The 17857-nt window shown below is 46.2% G+C and overlaps 1 protein-coding gene across 14 annotated transcripts in view; it reads right to left on the bottom strand.

Moving 5' to 3' along the window:
- The window catches only part of RRBP1 (ribosome binding protein 1), a 65403-nt gene that overhangs the window by 33670 nt on the left and 13876 nt on the right, over positions 1 to 17857 (bottom strand). For 3 of the 14 annotated variants that reach the window (XM_049100567.1, XM_049100576.1, XM_049100569.1), the window contains exon 2: positions 5544 to 7542. In XM_049100567.1, coding sequence (XP_048956524.1) covers positions 5544 to 7521 — 1978 coding nt within the window. In that variant the 5' untranslated portion in view covers positions 7522 to 7542. The remainder of the gene's footprint in view (positions 1 to 5543; positions 7543 to 17857) is intronic. The other 11 variants (XM_049100568.1, XM_049100571.1, XM_049100570.1 and 8 more) reach the window with 10 other exon arrangements.

The following is a 17857-nucleotide window of genomic DNA, read 5'->3' as shown; positions in this document are numbered from 1 at the left end:
TTAACGCATGGGCAGCACAGGGCAGGTGGCTGACACAACTGCGCCAGCAAACACAGAGCCTGAGCACAAGAGATTTTCAAGAAACCACCACCGTGTACACAGCATGCTTCCTGTAAGAGGGATGAGGCTTATCCTAATGAACACCACGCACAGGAATGAGCAAGCATAGGCCTGCAGCCATGCCGCACATGCTCCGGAGCTTTAGTTCTGGGGACATTTCCACTTCTCTTCAGTTCCCTGAGTTCCCTTTTCTGCAAACAAGGAGATAAGAATCCGTGCCTTCTGTTTCATGAGCAAGTGTCTTCTTATTCCACACCTAGGATTATCATGCTCCCCTGAAGTGATCACCATTCACTCCTACAGCACCACGGGAGCAGTTAAGTCAGGTGCAAGGCTCTGGAAAACCCATGTGTGGGCCTCGCATCACCCTTCGAGAACAGGATATCGTGAAATGTCTTTGGGGAGCGATGCAGCACTGCCGTCCTAAACTAAAAATGTACCTGCCTTTCCACTTAGCAATGACATATCTATGGAGATGCTCACACTGTAATACACATTACAGTGTCAATTTTAGCAGCAAAAAAACTGCACACTATCAGGGTGCCTGGGTGGCTCAGTTTGTTAAGTGCCCGACTCTTGGCTTTGGCTTAGGTCAGGATCTCAGAGGTTGTGAGATCCAGCCCCGCATCTTGGGCTCCACACTCAGCGGGCAGTCTGCTGAAGATTCTCTCCCCCTGCCCCTCCCCCCACTCACTATCATTTTTTTAAAAAATTAATCTTTGGGGCACCTGGGTGGCTCAGTGGTTGAGCATCTGCCTTCAGCTCAGGTCAGGATCCCGGGATCCTGGGATCGAGTCCCACATTGGACTCTCCACAGGGAACCTGCTTCTCGCTCTGCCTGTGTCTCTGCCTCTGTGTCTCTCATGAATAAATACATCTTAAAAAAAAATAATTCTTAAAAAAAAACCTGCACACTATTTATTGTCGTTTAAATAAATAAATGAGACATTCACGCGCTGGAGTAGGATGTAGTTGGAAGCCACGTAGGTACAGTATGGAATGTCACCAATACTCTGGTCAGCAAAGCAAGCTCGAAAGCTGTGTGCACCACAAGTCCCATCTGTGTTTGCCAATGTGAAGAGTATATCTCCCAGGCTCCCCCAGGAATGGGTTGTAAAAGGCATGGAGTGGAAAGACCTGGTTTTTCACCCTCCGTGCTTCTATATCGTTAGTATTTGTTTGCTGGAAGGACATATTTATACAGTAATAGATTCTTAAGGCATGGATTAGGAAGGCAGGTGTTCACTGTCAAATCTGGCCATGGACAAGTGGTAAAAACCTGCCACATGGCCCTGATTTGTTCTTGTAGAAAAAACAGATCAGAAATTCTGGAAGAGTTCCAAGTTGGGCCTGCAGAAGCATGTCCCGAGCCCACCTCCACACCTGCCTGGTCTCTCTCTAGGGCGCTGGTCAGCGAGGGACCCTGCTGGACCCATGTGGTGACAAGTGAGGGCACAAGCCTGTCTGTGGTGTGCCTCAGCTCTGGGGCAGGTTTTGCTGTTGATCTGTCATGTGTCATGGGCCGGCCACAGCCTCCATGACCTCACTTGTCATGTCATACTAGGGTATGGAGGCCAATGAGGAGCTTACTCCCACTCCATCCAGGATGCAGGCAGAGAGAATAAAGCATGAGATGAGCCGCATGGTACCAACATAAAGCTGCAGAGACGTGCTCATTATCACAGGCTGCCCCCCCTCTTGGTGGCTCTGCTTTAGAACAGCACTGTCCAACAGCGCCTACTGTGCCAATGGAGATGTTCTTCACCACTCTGTCCAGGGTAGGCCCCAGGTGACTACTGAGCACTTACTGACGGGACAGAGTGTCACGTCAATGGCGGCAGGGGGGTATGAAACATTCTGATCTTGGGCAACATGTTCAAGATTTGGAAGAGTCTGCTTAAAGGGACCCCTTTAAAACTGTCAGGTCTGGATGAATTCAATTGAATTTAAAAAGAAAGCAAAACCTAGGAAATCTCAAACAACAGCCAAAATTAATATTGATTAGTCCGGGTGGCGAGACACCTTACCGGGTGGCGGGACACTTTACATCACTCCAATGTCACAATGAGAAAACTGCAAAGGCCAATATAGGGCACTGGCCATAAAAGCAGCCACATGGGATTGTCAGATCCAGAATGAAAACCCAGCCATGCCGGGTATCATGTGTAGCTGGGAGGATACCTGAGAGGTAAATTTCTCTATTCTTCAGGGGGTCTGAGGGTCTAGAGACATGGGGAAAAAAACGGTCTTGTACTTTATTTTCAATGTCCCTGAGTGTGCACGCTGTGGGGTCTCAGCCTTGTGTTCCTGTGGCTAGGGTATAAAGCCATCCTCGAGCCCCATCCCTGGGAGGATGCAGGTCACTCTTGGCACCAACAACATGAAGATCCTGAAATACTCTGTGCCCAGAAATAGTGGAAATTTCCCCCAGTGCAGTGCTTTTCCAACTCTACCATGCAGGTGAATCACCTGGGGAACTGGTAACAGAGAGTCTGACTCATTAGTTCTGGGTGGAGCCTGAGACTCGGCATTTCTAACCAGCTCCCAGGAGATGCCAATGCTGTTGGTTCCAGAACCATCCCCTGCAGGGGCGGGGGCTGGGGGGGTGGGGGGTGGGGATAGTAAGGGCCCCATATCACTGCCAGGGCGGCGTGTAGGGCAAGACGATGGGTATCCATAGCCTGGCTTCCAGGGGCTTTGCAGCTCTTGTCTGTAAAGTTCCGTAGGCTTGAGGGTGGAGTGAGTGAAGTGTCTACTTTCTTCCTCAGTTTGGCAGTTGGGGGTTCCCAAATACAGATATGCAATTCAGGGCTTGCTCTGAAGATGCACTCTGAGGTCAGAGGTCAGTAATGAGCCATCAAGGCCTTCTCTATTCGGGGAGCCTTCAGTCCTTAGCAGTGATATTCCCACCTTTCCAGCAAACCCAATTTCTTCTATGTTTGCAATTAGCCAGAAGCTGTGGAGATTGAGGGTCTAAGGAACAAGTCCATGCACTGCATGGATTTTCCCAGTGGCTTGTGGAATAGGGCTCACCCTTCTATTGAGATGACATCTCATCCATGCAGTTTCATGTTCCAGAATTAATCCGAAACATATTTAGCATCCATGGCTCTGATCTTGTGGCCATGAACGTGTTGCTGAATGGGAAGCAGGCCACATTCTTTTCATGCAGTTATACTCCCTTTGCTCAAGAGGCTGCAGTCAACTCTGGCTGTCTGGCTTTTACCTCCTTGCTTGCTAGCGGTTGAGCTTCTGTGTGTCTGTCCAGGGTCCTATGCCTGTTCACCCTCAGTTTCTCCAGGGTCCTGTGCACTCAACTTGAGGGTAAAACTCAGGCTGCGCTGGCTGACCCTGAGCATCCAGGAACTCGGGGTCTGGAGATGTGAGTAGCCTTGGCAGGAGTGGGGGGAGATCCTGCCTGATGACTAGGGGGAGATGCTTGGGAGCAGGTTGCAGATCACTGGTGTGGAGAAGGAGTTCCTTCTTCAAATAAAGAAGACCTTGACTTGGGTCAAGGAGGGCTCCAGGGCCATGAAGTTTGAACTGTGGGTACCAGAGAGCTAATATAGGGCTGGTCAATGGGGCTACCTAAGGTAGTACTCAAGTCAATCAAGTCAGTCAAATACCAGGTGCACTTGCACTAGCCACATCCCATAATATTTAATCTTTCTTATCCTGGCCTATGGTATTTCTTTTCTCTGTTCAAATTCTCTTATGCCACAAGCTGCCGTGTAGGTTCACACAGGTGAGAAAGTTAAGTCTTCCTCTGAACAAGGTTCTCTATCACCTGGAAATCAGTACCACTTGCCTCCCTTCCTAAAGCATCATCACATTTCTGGCTACAGGACGAAGGCTATAGGACACAGGCAGGTCTATTCTAAACACACTTGATGCTTTACAGAAAACAGGCTGGTTCTCAGTTCCATTCCTGTCTGCTGTCTCAAATACTCCGTCCCCAGGTCAAGTGGAATATCACCTTGAAGACAAGGCTGTGTGCCCTCCCCCCAGCCTTGGAGGTAGACGGAAGCTCAACATTTCAGAGAGCTCTGAGAGGCTGAACTGCCCCGTGCGGCTGATCCTTGACCCTCAGCAGGAGCCTGAAGCTGCTCACATAGCACAGGGTCCCCTCACAAGGAGCAGGGTGCTGCCTGGGCAAATGCCACGGCCCCCAAAAGTTGGGAGAGGAGGAAACTCAAAAAAAGTTCATGTACTTGCACAAAGGTGGTAAGAAAAAGAAAACCCAGCTAAAAACACAGAGCCTTATGCTACCCTGCACAGATCTACACATTTCAGACCCCTCAAGAGACCTCATTAAGACAAGTGCAATTAATTTTCCAAATCAACTAATGACTAAAGATGTTTTTTTTTTTCTTTTAAAGTAAGTCCCATGCCCAACATGGGGCTTGAACTCATGACACTGAGATCAAGAGTCACATGTTCTACCGACTGAGACAGCCAGGTGCCCCGAGAGAGAGAGAGAGAGAGAGAGAGAGAGAGAGAGAAAGGAAGGAAACAAAATGTAAGAAAAAAAAAAAAAAAATGTAAGACTACCGTATCAAATGAGTGATGAACATGAAACAGGAACTCACTGGCTCGCAGCTATTAAGGGTTCATTTGTTCAACGATTAAAGTCCTATGTGATCTGAGTTCAGACTGGAGTAATTTCTATAGTAATATGCACTAAAACGATAACAAAAAATTAATGTTCTGTAGTATCTTACATGTATATAAAATGGTCCATTAAATAACTGGGGTAGGGAAGAGGAAACACTGGGGTTGGGGTGGGGGTGGATGCCACTGCTCCTTAAAAATACCCTACGATTATTCATTTAACAAACATACAGAAATGATTACCAGGTGAGCTAAGCAACAGAACAGGTTGGAAGAATGCACCAGGCATCTAAGACAGATCTGCCAAGACACAGAAGTGTTCCAGACTGAGTGGTGGATGGAATTACTATTCCTAATTTTCCACCTCTCCTCACCCCTCCTCACACCTTTCCCAACGACTCTTGGCAGTCCCTCGCACTGGAGACAGTGGGCTTCCTGCCCCTTGACTTTGGCTCGGTCACATGACTTGCTCTGGCCAACAGGATGCCGGTTTGAAATGTGTCCTTTTAGAGCTCTGCCATCACCAAAAAGAGGGCCTCTGGGGCCCGCTAGAATCTCTAAAGCCTCAGCCTGGGCCCCAGAATCAACACATGTGCAGCAGACCTAGGCTTGACCTGCGGCAAGGAGCCAAACCCAGTTCAACGGCAGCATGAAGCAGAGCCACTCACCTAAGACAACCCAGATCAGTCAACCTTCAGCCAATTCAACAAAAGCATGACCAAGAGTAAATGACTGCCAGTGTAAGCCACTGAATTCTGATACGTTTGTTACACAGTTGTTGTGGCAACAGCTAACTGATACATAGGGCTCCTCATAAGCCACTGAAAGATAGCTCTTCCCTCCAAGTTCACAGAGAAATCACAACTACTTACCAGGCTCACCTTTCTTCTTTGAACCAGATTTCTTCTTTGCAGGAGCCTCTTGCTTTGGTGCCTCTTGGCTCTGGACCATATCTGCATTTTTGCCTTGGATAGGAGCTGACTCTGCCCTTTTACTCTGATTGGCAGACGCATCCACCTTTTTGCCCTGGTTGGGAGATCCTTCTGACTTTTTGCCCTGGTTTGGGGTTCCTTCTCCCTTTTTGCCTTGATTGGGGGCCCCCTCTGCTTTTTTCCCCTGGCCTGCAACACCCTCTGCCTTTGTGCCTTGATTAGCAACCAAATCTGCCTTTTTACCCTGGTTGGGAGCCCCCTCTGCCTTTTTGCCCTGATTCTGGGCCCCCTCTGCCTTTTTGCCCTGGTTGGGAGCCCCCTCTGCCTTTTTGCCCTGGTTGGGAGCCACCTCTGCCTTTTTGCCCTGGTTGGGAGCCCCCTCTGCCTTTTTGCCCTGGTTGGGAGCCGCCTCTGCCTTTTTGCCCTGGTTGGGAGCCCCCTCTGCCTTTTTGCCCTGGTTGGGAGCCCCCTCTGCCTTTTTGCCCTGGTTGGGAGCCCCCTCTGCCTTTTTGCCCTGGTTGGGAGCCCCCTCTGCCTTTTTGCCCTGGTTCTGAGCCCCCTCTGCCTTTTTACCCTGGTTGGGGGTCCCCTCTGCCTTTTTGCCCTGGTTCTGAGCCCCCTCTACCTTTTTACCCTGGTTGGGGGCTCCCTCTGCCTTTTTGCCCTGGTTCTGAGCCCCATCCACCTTTTTGCCTTGGTTGGAGGCCCCTTCTGTCTTTTTGCCCTGGTTCTGAGACCCCTCTGCTTTTTTGCCCTGGTTGGGGGCTCCCTCTACCTTTTTGCTCTGGTTCTGAACCACTTCCACCTTTTTGCCCTGATTGGGGCTCCCCTCTGCCTTTTTGCCCAGGTTTGGGGTCCCCTCCTCTTTTCTACCCTGGCTGGAGGTCCCTTCTGCCTTTTTGCCCTGATTCTGTGCTCCTTCGGCTTTTTTGCCCTGATTCTGCACCCCCTCTACCTTTTTGCCTTGATTCTGGGCCCCCTCTACTTTTTTGCCCTGGTTTGGAGCTCCTTCTGACTTTTTGCCCTGGTTGGGAGCCCCATCTGTCTTTTTGCCTTGGTTGGGGGCCCCTTCTGCCTTTTTGCCCTGGTTTGGGGTTCCTTCTGCCTTTTTGCCCTGATTCTGGGCCCCTTCTACCTTTTTGCCCTGATTCTGGCCCCCCTCTGCCTTTTTGCCTTGGTTTGGGGCCACTTCTACCTTTTTGCCCTGATTCTGGGCCCCCTCTGCCTTTTTGCCTTGGTTGAGGGCCCCCTCTGCCTTTTTGCCCTGGTTGGGGGCTCCCTCTGCCTTTCTGCTCTGGTTCTGGGCTCCCTCTGCCTTTTTGCCCTGTGCAGTGCTGGTGGCTGGGGTACCGGCCTTGGCACCCACTGGGGGCACAACCACCATAGGCACCTCCTTGGGAGCAGTTTCTAAGATGGCAGCCTTGGAGGCAAGAACTTGGACGGAATTCACTACAGAACTGACTGCTGGTTCCACCTTTGCCACTTTTTTCTCCTTTTTCTTTTTGTCCTTAGGAGAAGGGGCCAACTTCTCTTGGGGCATGGCTGGTACTGTGGCTACAGGGGCAATGACCACAGGAGGCTGGACCGGAGTTGGAGCCACGGGCACTGCGGGTGCCCTCACTGGGTCTTTGAGAAGGATGGTCACATTGGGGGCTGGCTCATGGTCAGGTATCTTCCCGTTAGGTTTCTCTTCCTTTTTCTTGGTTTTTCCTTTCTTCTCCACTGTTTTCTCCTTCTTTTTCTTCTCTACTTTCTGGTGGTGAGTTTTTGCCATCTCCTTGCGCTGGTTGGCTAGGGCTTCTTCATATGATGTCTCCTTCATGGAAAAGGTTGACACCAGGAAGATGCCGATGGCAGAAACGACCATGAATCCACCGAATACCATAACCCCCAAGGTCTGAGTGTCGTAAATATCCATCCTGGCTTGCTTTCCCTTTACCTGCCAAATACATACACGTAGGTTACTTTTTGCAGAAAGTGGCATTTGACAGTTTCCATCCTCAACCCTACCCCCAAACTTAAGCTTTCACTAGTTCTTCAGACTGATAGTTTCAAAGAAGAAACAAATTCCGGCAATCTCTGACGTCATACATTCCTTCCTGTCCCTCTTTGGAAGTGAGGTTTTTTTCTTTTAAGATTTACTTATTTGAGAGAGAGAGAGAGAGAGAGAGAGAGAGAGAGAACATTCATGCTCACGGGGGAAGGAGCAAAGAGAACTTAAGTAGACTCCACACAGAATGTAGAGCCCAACACGGGGCTCAAGCTCAAGACCCTGAAGCCTAATCCGGGGCTTGATCTCAAGACTCTGAGATCACGACCAGAGTCGAAACCAAGAGTCAAACACTTAGGCAACTGCACCACCCAGGTGCCCCAGAAGTGAGTTTTTATGTAAGCTATGAGCAGCCCCTATTCTAAGGTAGGAAGCAACAGAGGAATGTAGAGTACAGTTCTGGATACATAATACCCTGGAGACTCAGAAGCCACAATCACAATCCAAGAGATTCTCTGCTTCAGGGGTCAAAGATACACATAAGCGAAAGTACAGGCCAGGGGTGAGACAACAGGGAGTGGTGAGGACTGTGACAAGAATGCTCCAGTAAATTAGGGGGGGAATGTGTCACCCAGCCATAGCCGATTGTTGTAGAAATGTGAGTGCCATATTGAGAGATCTTTTGCTTTTTCGCATTAGGCTAGAAATCTTTTTTTCTAAAGTGAAATCAACTGATTAAAAAAAAAAAAAAAAAAACCATGTAAACCAAACCAAGTTATTTCTGCAGGCTTTCAGCTGCATGCATTCTGGCCAGCAGACCTCTGGCATGCCATCTCTACTCTGTTGTCTCTCTTCCCCAGTGCTGATAAACATGACAACACAGGGTCAGAGATAAGCCTTCAGAATCCTGTGAAATGATAACACTTGTTGAGAAAAAAACTGGCCTTCAAGACAGCTCCTAAAAAGCTGAAGAACTTGTGAGGAGCCTGGGGGCTCAGTCAATTGAGCACAGGACTCTTGATTTATGCTCAGGTCATGATCTCAGGGTTGCGAGACTGAGCCCTGTGTCCAGCTCAGTGCTGGGCATGGAGCCTGCTTATGATTTTCTCTTCCTCTCCTTCTCCCTCTCGAGCCCCTTCAAAAAGAAAAGAAAAAAAAAAAGTTGCAGAACTTGCAACTTGCATGTGAGGAAACAGGAAGTCTTACAAAGTACACCAAATAAAAGACCCCAAGTTTGGAATTTCATGTCTGCAGGTTGCAAAGGAGGAGAGAAAACCGTGTCACCAGACCCAATCCTCAACCCAGGGAAGGAGCCCTTTGCCTGCTGACACTCTCCAAACCAAGAGGATGAGCCAACTCTTCTCACTGCCCTTGTTCCAGAGTCCATGCCTTCCTGGCTGCCAGCCCAGGCTGGGTCTGACTTTGGTGAGGAACCCCAGGAGGCTTACTGATTCGGATGCATTCATCTAGTATCAACGAATTTTGATGCTACTATTACATTCCCAGTCCCCTGAACAGATCCTAGGCCCCCTAAAGGGAGGCAGCAATGGAATTAGTAAATAGAATGCAAATCTAAGTAGGCGGGTAAGGGAAGGTAGAAAGAGGGAGGAGGGAGCAGAAGGAGAGAGGTCAACAGGCCCCATCACCTGGCATGACCTCCACACCCCAATCTCTAGACCTTGGAGTAGGCCGGGTCCAGCCTTGTCAGTTGATATTCCTACCCTGGAGGGCAAGAGGGTAGGAATTTCTCAAAAATCACAAAATCAAAAAAAAAGAAAAAAAAAATCACAAAATCCAAATGGTGATACTAGGGCATTTTAAAGAAGGGACTGAGAAGAGATGGTGTTAAATGTCTCAGCATTAGTTCAAAGAAGCAGCATTTCCATCACATAACACACATACACACATACACACACACAAAATTTCACTGTGGCTTTCTAAACAAGCCCCTTGCAGGAACAGGGTTTAAGGGACTCATGATAAAAATGCCACAGCATGTGCTCCCCCAGCGGTAACCCCACCAGCTGTGGCTGGGACATTTACTTCTCCCGGACTATCACCCTGGGTCTCAAATACCAGGGGAACCTCTTTATCACAGCTACAATCTCCACGGGTGATGTGTGAGGTGGGCTCATGGAGCCTTCAAATCCTGGGCAAGTGGATTCTGATCTCTGGGCATGGGTTGTGGCAGTGTGAGCCACAGCCAGGCACCCCCAAGAGAGGCTGTCCCAAATTAGCCTTTCCAGGGACACACTCACAAACGAGGTACCAGAAAGGCAACTGCACCCTGCTTACCCCTGGAGGGAATCCAGTGGACAGGAGGGAAGGGACAAGAAGGCCTGGAATGTACTACAGTCAACTTCCATTTCTTGGTGGGCCATCCACCAGCTAAAACTCTGAGTGCTCACAAGAACCTCTCAAAACTTGGCCAACAGGAATACATCCCATTACAAAAACTACACTATAATCACTGTATTAACCTATTCAGATGACAAAAATCCTCTGACACATTCCCCTTCTCCCGAGGCAGTGCGATGCCTGGGTCACTCCAGAAGCCCCAAGTGGCTTGTCAGCAACTGTACATTGCAAGGGCCGTCTCCCATGGAGCTGCAGCAGGGTCACCATGCCAACACAGTCACCAGGCTCCCACAAAGCAGGGTCTGGTTCCCGTGGAGCACTGTGGGATCAGTGAGGCCTTGTGGTGGAAGCAGAAAAGCCACACCTGAAAAAGCTGCCTTGAATCGTACTCAAGTTAGGCAAATATGGGATACAAAAATATATCCTCTGTTGGGAGCACAGACATGAGAAAAGCTAGCTTGGGAGAATATTTTTCTTCTGCCGCACACACAAATGTATGTTTGGTGGCAGCACAAAATGTGTCTTCCAAGTTTTGCAGAACGGGCTGCTCTAAAAAGAAATTATATCCCTGCCACTAATTCCTGAGTTAGAATTTCTCTAAAAGAAATTGTTCACAGGAAAATGAAAAGCCCTAGTCTTCAGAAATAATACACTGGAACATTTACGGCTAAGGCCGTATCGCCACAAACAGCAAAGAAATCGAAGTGAAAGCCGGCTATCCTGCCTCTGCAGTTGGCGTGGGTGCGGCAGAAACATCATTGAGATCCCAGACTCACAGGGGTGGGAAAGCCAGTGAGGCCTCCAAGTGTGCTCTCAAGACCAGCATTTTTTTTTTTTTTTTAAGATTACTTATTTATTCATGAGAGACACAGAGACTGAGGCAGAGACACAGGCAGAGGAAGCACAGGATTCCTGCGTGAAGCTCGATGCAAGATTCAATCCCAGGACCCCGGGAACACACCATGAGCTGAAGGCAGACGCTCAACCACTGAGCCACCCAGGCGTCCCCCAAAAAGCTACGTTCTCTCACTTCGGGAAACATTTATGAAATATGTGCTTTTACTTATTATCACTAGCACACTTAAGAGTGTGGAGCAGAAAGGCAGAGGCTCTGGGAGGAAAGGAAGCAGGAGGCCACCCAGAGGCTCGGGGACCACTCCCAGGCTTGGCAGGCTCAAACTCAACGAGCCACCCTGAGGGTGGTAGAGAATGGCCTCTCTTCTGTTCCTGGGCGGTAAGGATTCAAGGAGCAAAAGTGAGTGGAAGCCCTCAGTTCTTTAGGCATGGAAAACATCTGCTAACTCGTGTGGTCCGATCTACCCAGTCCAAATTGGCCGGTTCAGGCCAACAAGCGATCAGGATTTGGTGAAGTTCTGTGAAGAGACCTCAACAGCCGGGTCTCATCACATGCCATGGAGAAGTGTGGGGCGTGGGGTATGCTGGGTGGGTACCCGAGAGGGCAAGTGTCTGGATGTACTCTCTGGACACCAGGTGACCAGCCAGGAAGGCACAGAACTAAAACAGAATGACCATAAATCAGAGACCCTGGCAGATACAACCACATCAGGACTAGCATCTTCTAAGGTTGTGTTTTGTTTTGTTTTTAAGTGACTAGAGGGCGGGGGGAGAGGGGGGCAAAGGGAGGGGGAGGGAGAATCTTAAACAGGGTCCATGCCCACGGTGAAGTCGGATACAGGGCTCCATCTCACAACCCTGAGATTGTGACCTGAGACTAAGTCAAGAGTTGGATGCTTAACTGACTGAGCCCCCAGGCACCCCCATCTCCTAAGGTTTTTAAATATTGTGAAAAATATTGTGACCATCCATTTCCTATCACCTCAGCTCGTTTCACAGGACTCTGAAGCTGCATTGATCAGGGTCGGAACGGAGCTTACTGGACGACTCATCTCTAAGTTTCCACCTCTATCAGATGCCATGTTGACCACAGGTTTTTTGGGAGAAACATTTTATCAGGTTCAGCTATCTTATATTCCTACTTACCTTTCTTTTCTTCTTTTTAAGCAATTGGGTACTGAATGTTAGCAAATGCTTTTTATTACTTGACATTTTCTCTAATCTGAAATGGGTTGAATCACAATAATATATATTCTAATGTTAACTCACAGATGGTTCGTATGGTATAAACACTTCTTGACGTTGGGCCTTTTCTTTTTTAATGTATCACTAGATTTGGTCTGTTCACTTTTTTTTTTTTAATGTGAGATTTGCATGTATGCTTGTGAGAAAAATCAGGGGTCATTCTCATGACCCCGTTCCTTTGGAATCTCAGTAGCAAGGTCACTTGCAGCTCATAAAACTAAGGATGGTCACTTTCCCCTTGTTCTTTGTAGGTTTGGTAGAACCTGCCTATAAAACTCTCAAGATCTGGTGTTTCCAGATCTGTTCTTGGCAGTGGAAGGAGGGGTTAGAAGCTGATTTTTAAGTGCTAATTTCATTTTCCCACTCAGTTTTATTGAACTAGAACGGACATATACAGAACTGTGTAAGCTTAAGGAGTAGAGCACAATGCCATGACTTTTGCACACACACAGAGTGAGATGATTACTATGCTAACTTCGGTTAACATCCATCATCTCATAGAGACAACAATAAGAGAAAAAAAAAAAGGAAAACAAATTTTTTCCTTGTGAGGAGAACTCTCACTCTCTTAACTTTCAGACATAAGCATACAGCAATGTTAGCTTAGTCATCAAACTGTCTGATATGTCCCTAGCACACACTTATGTTGTAACTGGGAATCTGTGCCTTCTGACCCTTTGCTGCAATTCCCTCTCCCCCTGCCCATGGTAACCACACATCATCTCTCTTTCTAGGAGACTGGTTTTGTTTTGTTATGTTTTGTTTTTTTAGATTTCACATACACGTGAGATCATATGAACTCATCTTCCTCTGATTTGTTTCACTTGGCATAACGCCCTCAAGATCCATCTATGTTGTCGCAAATGGTAAGGTTTCCTTTATGGCTGAGAAATATTCCATCATGTGTGTACATGTATGTGCTTGTGCATGGGGGGTGGGGCACAACTTCTTTACCGACTCATCTGTCAATGGACAGTTAGGTTGGTTCCATGTCTTGGCTGTTACACATCGTTGATTCAATTTCAATGATGATTCCAGAATCAGCTTTTGGGTCTGTGATCCAGTATACGTAATTAATTTTCATTACTCCTTCTTCTAATTTCCATTGGTTTATTCTGTTCTTTTTAACTTCCTGACATGGACATTTACTATTTTCAGGCCTTTTTTTTTTTCTTGTAGCCAAGTATTTAAGGCAATAAATTTCCCTCTAATTACTGTTCTAGCTTCATCCTACAAGCTGCAGCACACACAATTTTCACGATTGTTCAGTTTTATCTTCTAATTCCCATATGATCTCTTAGACTCGTGAGGTGGCAGTGTCCTTAACTTCCCTAACACATGGGGGCTTTGAATTATTATTGATAATTGCTCATTTAACTCTGCTGTCATTAGAAAATCTGTTCTGTGTGATATAGATTTTTAACCAGGATCTAGACATATTAAGAATTTTTTACATGACCCAGGACACTGAAGCATACACACTAGCCAATGTACATATATACAATGCATAAATAACAGAACTTTCATGAAATAACTCAATACTAGTACATGTGATGCACCAGGATTTCCTACACCATTAAAACATTTGGAAAGGCTTTTTGTAATCAATTAAATTGATTTTGAAGCTCAACATACTGATTTAGATTATGGTATTTGGTAAATTTTGTTAGATTGTGGTCAATTTTTATAAATACATGTGTACTCTATGGAGTGAAAGATTCTATGTGTATCCTTAGTTTGAGCTTAATAACCTTCTATAGAATCAGGTTTTTCCAGCTCAATCTATAGCTATTGAGAGCTTTTAACATTTCCCACCATGATCATGGACTTACCAGTTTCTGCTGGGAAGCTGTCAATTTGGGCTTTATTTGAAGGCCATCTCATTAGGTGAACATCAGATTAGCATTGTTACATCTTCCTGATAGAGCGTCTGCTATTTCCCCATTATATAGTGACCTTCTTTATCCCTAATAATAAACTTTTTTCCCCCATGAAAGTCTAGTTTGTCTGACTATTTAAAAAGTTATACTCAACTTTTGAGAGGTTAATATTGGCCTAGAATCCTGGTCTATTCTTTACTTTCAACCTATCTGTGTTCGTATATTTTACGTAGAACTCTTAAAAATAGCATAAAGCTGGATTTTATTTTAAGACTAGTGTAGTAATTTGTCTTTTTAACTGGTAGGTTTAATTCATCAACGCCTATTGTGATTTCCTACATAATTGGACTCATTTAAACCTTTATTTTGTCATTCCTATTTATAATCCTCCTTCTTTGCTTATTTTCTCCCACCCCCTTTATTTCGGCACCCTATTGGACTATTTAGGTTTTATCTCCTTTTTCTCTGTGGTGTTTGAAGTTATACAGTTTTGTTTTTTTTGTTTTGTTTTGTTTTGTTTTTTTTAGTGAGTACTGAACTTAAAATTTTTAAAAATATTTATTTGAGGAAGAGAGAAAGTGAGAGAGAGCATGTGCATGAGTAAGGGAAAGGAGCAGAAGAAATGCAGACTTCCCGCTGAGCAGGGAGCTCAATGCACAACTTGATCCCAGGACCCTGGGATGGCGACCTGAGCTGAAGGCAGATGTTTAACTGACCGAGCCACCCAGGCATCCCTAATAAAAATGTTTTTGATCCTTCCATTTCCCTAACATACATACTTCACCTGATTTCACCAATGCCTCCAGCCGCTTCGCCAACAGTGGCAGAACTGTAAAATGCCTGAAGTCTGGTGCCCCTTCCAATTCACATAAGCCCCTCTTCCAACTTGGTGCACCCCCTTCTCCATCACACACCCCAGAACAACTCCTGGTCTCAGACAACTCACATTTGCATTCCCTAAATGTTTATCATTTTATTTGCTTGCCACTGCTTTTTGAATCTCACTCCCTTCTTTCTGGGTCTTTCCATAGTATATCCTTGACCAGCTCTTTCAGCAAGGATCAATTCTGGATCAACTTTCTCAAGTCCTCACAGACCTGCAATAATGTCTTTATTCCACCCGCACTCTTCATGAATGGATTAACTGAGTACACAAAATTCCATGCTGGCAGTTCTTTTCTCTCACCACTTTGAAGACATTATTTTATCTGTCTTCCTGTCTTCTGGCTTTTTTTGGTGGGGGAGGAAGAGTTATTATTGAGAAACATGCTACTGCTTTGTTGTTTCTTTATAACACCTTCAAAAAAATCTCTCTTGACTTTTTTTTTTTTTTAAAGATTATGTTAGAGAGAAAGAACGAGCAGTAGGGAGGAACAGTGGGAGAGGGAGAAGTAGAGTCCCTGCTTGAGCAGGGAGCCAACCTGGGACCGATCCCAGGACCCTGGGATCACGAACTGAGCTGAAGGCAGACACTTAACCTACCAAGCCACCCAGGCAACCTTCTCATAACTTTCAAGATTCGTCTTAAACAAAATGTTTTAGGTGTGTATCCTGACCTCGCTCAGGCTCATGGCACGTTCTAAGCTTGAGGGCTCACGTTTTTCATAAATTCTGGCAGAATTCCTAATTAGACCTCTGTGCCGCCGGTCAGCAAAACTCCAGACGTGTTCCAGGTCACCAAGAGTGTCTTCAGCTGAATCTAACCAGCTCTATGATTACTCCTTTGAGTTAATCTATTTGTTTTCAAGCTGGCCTGTTTTTTTCCCTGTATTATTTTTTCCATTAATGTTTTTCATTGTCTACTTTTATATACCTTTAATAGTGAGTTGGTGTCACACCTTTGGTGGCACTTGATGAGAGGCAAAGGGGTCTTGGCTGAGTTGTGGGCTCGTCTCAGAGCAGTTTAATCTTTGCTTCAATCAGGCCCTCAGAAAGCAGCACCCACAGACTGAATTTTACACAAGGCATGGGCTTCCTGTAACAGATTCTCTGGGAGCCTGCAGCCTTCTCTTCCCTGGGACGAAACAGATAAGCCCCTGGTCACCTCCCCTGGCCACTAGTCTGCCCTTCCATTGAGGGTGTGGCCCTTCAAGGGCACAGGCTTCACATGAGGGGTGAGGGGGGCGGGCTCAGGCCCCATTCCCCACCTCAATGAACCCCTCTTCCCACAAGGACGTGACAGCCAGAGACCCAGGTGACTCTGGAGACAAGACCTCACCCACACCCAGGGTCAGCTTACTTCCAGGCCCTAGTCATTCCCTTCACCCTCAGTTTACAGCCTCTGGCGATCTCTCTTACTACTACTTTATAAGCTCAGCTATGCTTTTTAGAGAATGTTCACTGACTTTAACATTTCTAAATGTCTGGAGAAGAGGGTTTTCAGACACCTCATCTAAATAATAAGTGTAATCTCTGATTTTTTTTTTTTTAACCCAGAGAAACGAAGAGAAAATTCAGTTGCTAAACAATATATTCTGAAATTATTTATTTCATGTTTTAAGAGAATGGAAACAACTGACTTCCCACTTTAAAAATAAAAACAATGCTACTCATTTTAAAGAAAGATGAAACACTAAAAATAGAAATGTATTCTATTATAAGCCTTTGCTTACTCATCGGCTATTTCAGATTCAATTTCTATGCCTAAGGAAAAAAATAAAGATTTGACATGTTTTTGTGTTTCTCCAAAATAATAGTCTTTGGAAAAGTAGGCATTTCAAAAGGCCTAAATCTTTCTAGAGCTTACAGGAAGCCTAGAGGCTTCAACCCATCAATGAAGACAACATGCCTCCGAGGTAGGAATCCAGAATCCTGACTTCTCTGGACACCTGGGTGGCTCAGTGGTTGAGCATCTGCCTTCGGCTTAGATCGTGATCTCCAGTCCCACATGGGGCTCCCTGCAGGGAACCTGCTTCTCCTTCTCCCTATGTCTCTGCCCCTCTCTCTGTCTCTCATGAATAAATAAATAAAATCTTAACAACAACAAAAACCGGAATCCTGACTTCTCAAAATGACGACAGTTAAGATGTGCTAGCTGGCCCACGACAGAATTCCTAGTGGGGCAGACATGAAGCTCCCAGAACCCAGGGAGCAGACTCTCCTGCACTGCATCCAAGCAAACCCTAGCACATCCACACTCCCAAATGCTTGTTGAATGAAGGCTCTACTAAATAGCTCATTGAGATAGGAGTCGAGCATTTGTAAGGCTGTAAGGACCACATCCAAACACAAGAACACAGGGATCCTGGTAGAGGAAAATAATGCACACTGTGGGGACTTACAAGCTTTTGGAGTTCTCTCTTGGTTCTTCAGACTTTCCCACTATTGCATATGTGGTCTGTTTCATTTTGTTTGTTGCCGATATCCAGAAATATAATAGATTTCTGTAGGGTGACTCCCCCCTCACCTCCCCCCCCCCCCCGCCCCAGCAACCCTGCCTAATTCTAGGGACACATCCTTAGATTTTTAAAAATATTTTCTATGTAAATAAGCATCCTGCCTCCGGATTCCGGTTTTGTTCCTTTCTCCTCAATCTTCCTATCTCTGGCTTCACTTTTCCTTGAATTTTTCCTCCAACACAGTGTTCAACAAAGACAGCAGCCATCCTGTTTTCCCTTATCTCAAAGGAAAAGACTGAAGTGTCCCGCTGGTTAGTGTGATGTTTGCTTTGGGTAGATATCTTTTTTCCCCCAGGGGTTCTTGGTTCTCTTATTGGCTTAATGTGGATAAGTTATATTTCCTAGAAATTCATTTATATGGTCAGAACTTTGTGAAACTCTTCCCATGTAGAGATGTAAAAAGAAGGGGTCTTATGTGTATGATGTGTGGTAGAGCCCCCTTCTCGGATCCTTCAGATATTTTTAATAAACATCTATGACATCTACACCATTTATTTTTATTTAGCACAAGTCATTGGTCTAACCACT

Source organism: Canis lupus, chromosome 24 (genome assembly GCF_003254725.2).
Source record: "Canis lupus dingo isolate Sandy chromosome 24, ASM325472v2, whole genome shotgun sequence".
In the NCBI taxonomy this organism is placed as follows: domain Eukaryota; kingdom Metazoa; phylum Chordata; class Mammalia; order Carnivora; family Canidae; genus Canis; species Canis lupus.
The sequence above is the reverse complement of the archived record's forward strand: the minus strand, read 5'-3'. Positions and strand labels throughout refer to the sequence as shown.